Here is a 6000-nt window from a genome sequence, read left to right as displayed (position 1 = left end):
AAGATTTGATGCAGATGGACCAAAGAGTGATGCTGAACCTACATACAATGAAAACATTTTGCTTTGCATTTCTTTTACCCTGATTTACTTTTAAAAGAAGCATGAATTTCTGGAAGTGCAATTATTTTTGTTCTCCAGGCTCCATTTTGATCACCAATTCAGACCCAGAATATGTTGCAGGTAGATCATTGTTCTCACAGCCATTCAAGCTATTTTGGCTGCATGACTAAAGCAAAAAAGGATTTAAAAAAAATTTAATTGTCATCTAATTTCTTTAAATTAGCTTGTAGAGAACTGCACCAGAATCTGATGCAATCTCCTTAATTTGATAGTTCACATTTATGAAACTGACTCACTTCCCTGTGTGAAGTTTCATATTAGGACTATAGAGACTCATTTCATGTTTGTCCACTAGATGGCGACACTTTTTACCAATTCAAATCAGGCAGGTTATTGTTAGTTATGGTGGTAAAGTGAAATAAATAGGTTTCATTATGCAAAAGTTTTTTCAACACTTAATTTGTTTAAAGGGAAAGTATCTTTTCCCAATACTTTCAGGGATTGTTAAATTTGAATCATACTTATTTTTCATAGTGATGTTTTTAAAAGACTAAACATTTTAAAGTGTAAAAACTAACTTTCTCCCATTTTTGTGTATCTTAGGATTCCAAAATGTATCTTTAGGAGTAACAGATCTGCTGCTAATTGCTTACCAAGAATAGTTTTATATTAGTGTTGCCTTTATATGAGAGATTGGTAGTTTCCACACCAGCCATGTGTTTCACTACCAGAATCATTCTCAAAGAGCAATATTTGTCTTTCTTGTAATCAAAGGTAATGAGCAAGAGTAATAGTCCTCTTTCAGCCAGCTGACCAGCAGCTTGTAGGGGGAAGGGGCAGTGACTTTTAACCATAGGAACATTTTAATGTTCAGGATTGGCAGCATCATACTATGAGAATGCTCTTCAGACATGATCAAAACATATAAACATAAATCTAATGCTTCTCAAAACTGCATCGTAAAAACGAAAACAATATAACCATAATTTGTTTTCGATAGAAATCCTGTAGTGGCTGAACCTGTCTGCTCTCAGCCAAATCTTTGCCAAGGAAAAAATAAAATAAAACAAAAACGGACACAACTGGACAACAGGATGGAAATAAAGCAAAGTCCTCTAATGTGCCTCTTTATTTAAAGAAAATAAAAACGTCATTTAAATCATCCTCCCAAGGCCCAAACAAGGCTTTTTCGCACCTCCAGTCAGTTCACTCTCTTTCGGGGATAGACGTGTACTGTATCAGAAGAAAAAAAGGCTGATGCTGTTTGTACAAGGAAAAGAGCTCGTCTTGTTGGGTGCTGCTCACACATTCATAGTGCCTGTGCCATTAAAGTATGGCTCCAAAGGACCAAAGAATTACTAATATTGCACGCTCTCATTTATTCATCTCCATCCTAAACATGCTTTCCTATGTGTGTATGTATACATATTTACCGTATACATACATAGGTATGTACACCTAGGCACACACATAATTAAACATGTATAATTGTACATATATATTTATATAGACCTATAAATTTACATGTACATACATTTATAAAATTTTACACGCACGACACGCACTCGCCCTCGCATACGCACACGATGCGTCTGTGAGTCTATGTTTGTCTTATGTACACATGCGCACAGGCACGCACATCAAAACAGATCTCACACACTTCATCTGAAAAAAAAAGGAAATTTGATTTTAAAAAAAATTAAACAAAAGAAACAGAAAAGTAAGTTGGTTCCTATTAAAACAACACCAGGTCGCAATTTGGACACTTTCAATGGATTTTCCAATATTTCTTTAAAGCTGTGAAATTCAAAAAATATATATATTTATATATTTATATAAGGAGAAAAAAAAAAGAAAACTAAAACAACATAAAAGAAAAACAAAACAAAAAAAAAGGCATGGCGCTGCAACATCTGGTCTTCACTGCAGGTAAGTGGTTAATTTGCATAATGTATACAGGTTTTCAGGATTTTTTTTGTCCCTATTTTTTCTCCCCCTCCCCCCATTTTTTTTTACTAAACAGCATTTCCTTTCTTTTTATAAACCAGAAAAACTAAACTCTACAGAGAAAGTCCCCTACCTGCAGTCTCTTCGCTGCCGATAGAGTTTTTGACATCAAGCTGTACAGCGCAGTCGAAAACATACTTACATCTGAGCTCATTTACAGGTACAGCCATAATCAAGGCACAAAGATCTACAAGTAGATTTGTTTTTCTTTCAATTAAGTTGTACAAAATAATATTACATTTTACAGTCTGTACAGGATAATTCAACCTTGCACAGTGTACAAGTTAACAAAAAAAAAACAACAAATACATTTTTGTTTCCCCTCCCGCCCTCCTCCCGTTCAGTATCTCTAAGCTAGAAAGGGTGGAAAAAAACAAAACAAAAAAACTAAAACAAGAGAAGGACGCCGGTTTGAGTCCGTGGAGGCAGCAGGGCTAAGGTGCAGAGAGCTCAGTCGCTATCGCTTTATTTCCTGCCTCCGTTTCCCCCCCATTTATCTCATCTCTCGCTCCACATGTCTCTCGGCTGCTTTGTCCCGCCCTGCGGCTCGGCGAGCCAAAGTTGTGACAGGGCGGGCAATAAATATTATGATGCTACATTGTGTGTGTTTTTCCTCTTTAGAAATCAAATAAACAACAACAAAAAGAACTTGAATTGACTCCTCTCCGTCCTCTCGTCTTCAGGGCGAAGCAAAGAAGGAGGCCGAAGGAGGAGGCGCTGAAGTTATGGCGGTGGTTCATTCCTGCCTCTACACTGAGGTCCTGTCAGTGTTTTTTTTTTTTTTTCTTTTCTTTATGTTTCCACACCCACCAAAGAAGGTCCAAAAATGGTTTTGAAAAAAAATACAGTAAGCGGGGCAAAAATAAAAAAATAATAAATCAGGAGGTAGCCCGAGGCTTAGTGGAATGACAAAAAAAATGAAGGCATTCAAAAAGGAAAGATCCAAAGTAAAATACTCAAGAAGCAGCAAGGTACAACGTTGTTCCCCAAACTTCCAACAACATCGGATTAAAGGGGAGAAATCAAGAAAGAAATTAAATTAGAAAAAGCCAAAAAAAAATGTTGAAACGTGGAAGAGGATTTGACACACTTCAGTAGTACTTCATATTCCTCGACAGGAGGGGTGATGTTTGTGGGCTTTGGGAGGAGGGGTAGAAAGAGTTCATCAAGAATGCAGAATGGCAGAGAGGAAACACAGAGGGGCCAACAGAGAGAGAGGGGCGTGTCTCTGCTGTCCATCACAAGAGTTCGTACTGCCGCAGGTGCATTCTCTGGATGATGTCCCGGCAGTCGTTGAAGACCCGCCGGATGTTCTCCGTGTCCACGGCGCAGGTGAAGTGCGGGTAGCAGTAGTGTCTGCCGTCGCCGCTCGCAGTGCTGATCCGCTGAGGATGGAGGCAAGAAGAAAAAGTCTTTATTCTGAAAGTATTCTGAAAAAGGATTTTCAGAATAAAAAACCCTCAGATTTATAAAGTAGTTTTTACTGTTATATTTAGTAATATAATTAACAGACAACAGAGTATGACTAAAATATGAACCCTTTGATAATAAATCCTAAAAATCTATCATTCAACATTATAAAGACCAAGAGAGAAATGCCTACAGCAGCAGCTACTGAGGTTCAAAACATATTTTGCCAGAAAAATATGTTTGCATACTTGTATATGTTACCCATTTAGGGCCGTTTTTGGTATATTTGCTGACCTTCTAAGGACCAACAGGCCTTATGGGGACCAACACCTGGTCCTAATGCGGAAGATTGACATTTTTTAGGGTTAGGGTGTGAATTAACTATAGGTTAATGCTAGGATTAGGAATATACTGATAATGGTTAGGGTTAGGCTTAAATGCAGTAACTAAAATGAATGTAAGTCAATGTAAAGTCTCAAAAAGGATGAAAATACAAACTTGGGTGTGTGTGTGTGTGTCCATGTCTTTGTTACCTGGTGGGGACAACTTCCCAAGGGTCATGCTACATTTTGGGGACTTATAGGTACTTGTGGGGACTAACGACTGATCCCCATGAGGAGAAGTTCTGTTCTTAGGGTGGGTATAAGGTTTAGAACTAAGGGTTGAATTGAGTTTAGGATTAGGTATGTGTTAGTAAGGGTTAGGGATAGGGCAAGGGTCCCGGTTAGGCCATAGAAATTAGTGGAAAATGAATGGAAGTCAATGGAAGGTCCCCACAAGGATAGTGTGACGTGTGTGTGTCGGAGGGGTTATAAAGTGAAGGGGTGGTTGATAATGAAAAGTCAGAATATATTTATGTGTAAGAACGGTGCAGTCAAAGCTTAGACATGAATACTCTAAGAAAACCTGTGGTTTTAATTAGAGGTATCCTCAAATCTAAGAATGACCTTATAGACTAAAACAATTGGGCAAAAAGTTCACTCTGGTTGAAAGATATCCCAAAATATAAGGAATTTAAGGAAGAACTATAGGACTGTAACAAAACATGGGAAATCTTCAGAGAGGAAAGTGAAAATTTTGCAAAGTCCTTTAAATCAATGAAAATCCAAACTTTTCTTTCATTCTAACAATCGGATTCTCCAAAGATTGAATTTACAGGTGCTGGTCATAAAATTAGAATATCATGAAAAAGTAGATTGATTTCAGTAATTCCATTTAAAAAGTGAAACTTGTATATTATATTCATACATTACATACAAACTCATATATTTCAGATGTTTATTTTGTTTAATTTTGATGATTACAAATGACAACAAATGAAAATCTCAAATTCATCATATCAGAAAATTAGAATATTACTGAAGACCAATAAAAACAAAGGATTTATAGAAATGTTGGCCAACTGAAAAGTATGAACATGAAAAGTATGAGCATGTACAGCACTCAGTATTTAGTTGGGCCTCCTTTGGCCTGTATTACTGCAGCAATGCGGCGTGGCATGGAGTCGATCAGTCTGTGGCACTGCTCAGGTGTTATGATAGCCCAGGTTGCTCTAATAGTGGCTTTTAGCTCTTCTGAATTGTTGGGTCTGGTGTATTGCATCTTCTTCTTCACAATACCCCATAGATTTTCTATGGGGTTAAGGTCAGGAGAGTTTGCTGGCCAATTAAGAACAGGGATACCATGGTCCTTCAACCAGGTACTGGTAGCTTTGGCACTGTGTGCAGGTGCCAAGTCCTGTTGGAAAATGAAATCTGCATCTCCAAAAAGTTGGTCAGCTGCAGGAAGCATGAAGTGCTCTAAAACTTCCTGGTATGTGGCTGCGTTGACCCTGGACCTCAGAAAACACAATGGACCAACACCAGCAGATGACATGGCACCCCAAACCATCACTGACTGTGGAAACTTTACACTGGACTTCAAGCAACGTGGATGAAGTGCCTCTCTTCTTTTCCTCCAGACTCTGGGACCTTGATTTCCAAAGGAAATGCAAAATTTACTTTCATCAGAGAACATGACTTTGGACCACTCACCAGCAGTCCAGTCCTGTTTCTCTTTAGCCCAGGCAAGACGCTTCTGACGCTGTCTGTGGTTCAAGAGTGGCTTGACACAAGGAATGCGACAGCAGAAACCCATGTCTTTCATACGTCTGTGTGTGGTGGTTCTTGAAGCACTCACTCCAGCTGCAGTCCACTCTTTGTGAATCTCCCCCACATTTTTGAATGGGTTTTGTTTCACAATCCTCTCCAGGGTGCGGTTATCTCTCTTGCTTGTACACTTTTTTCGACCACATCTTTTCCTTCCCTTCGCCTCTCTATTAATGTGCTTGGACACTGAGCTCTGTGAACAGCCAGCCTCTTTAGCGATGACCTTTTGTGTCTTGCCCTCCTTGTGCAAGGTGTCGATGGTCGTCTTTTGGACAACTGTCAAGTCAGCAGTCTTCCCCATGATTGTGTAGCCTATAGAACTAGACTGAAAGACCATTTAAAGGCTTTTGCAGGTGGTTTGAGTTAATTAGCTGAT

At 38.8% G+C, this 6000-nt stretch overlaps 1 protein-coding gene across 2 annotated transcripts in view; it reads right to left on the bottom strand.

Annotated features, from left to right (window-relative positions):
- Positions 1 to 1155: 1155 nt before the first annotated feature.
- The window catches only part of LOC119787877 (guanine nucleotide-binding protein G(olf) subunit alpha), a 97544-nt gene continuing 92699 nt past the window's right edge, over positions 1156 to 6000 (bottom strand). For both annotated transcript variants that reach the window (XM_038291924.1, XM_038291925.1), the window contains exon 12: positions 1156 to 3452. In XM_038291924.1, coding sequence (XP_038147852.1) covers positions 3306 to 3452 — 147 coding nt within the window. In that variant the 3' untranslated portion in view covers positions 1156 to 3305. The remainder of the gene's footprint in view (positions 3453 to 6000) is intronic.

The sequence above is a fragment of the Cyprinodon tularosa genome, unplaced genomic scaffold (assembly GCF_016077235.1).
Source record: "Cyprinodon tularosa strain WSP-4 unplaced genomic scaffold, ASM1607723v1 ctg304, whole genome shotgun sequence".
Classification (NCBI taxonomy): Eukaryota; Metazoa; Chordata; class Actinopteri; order Cyprinodontiformes; family Cyprinodontidae; genus Cyprinodon; species Cyprinodon tularosa.
The sequence above is the reverse complement of the archived record's forward strand: the minus strand, read 5'-3'. Positions and strand labels throughout refer to the sequence as shown.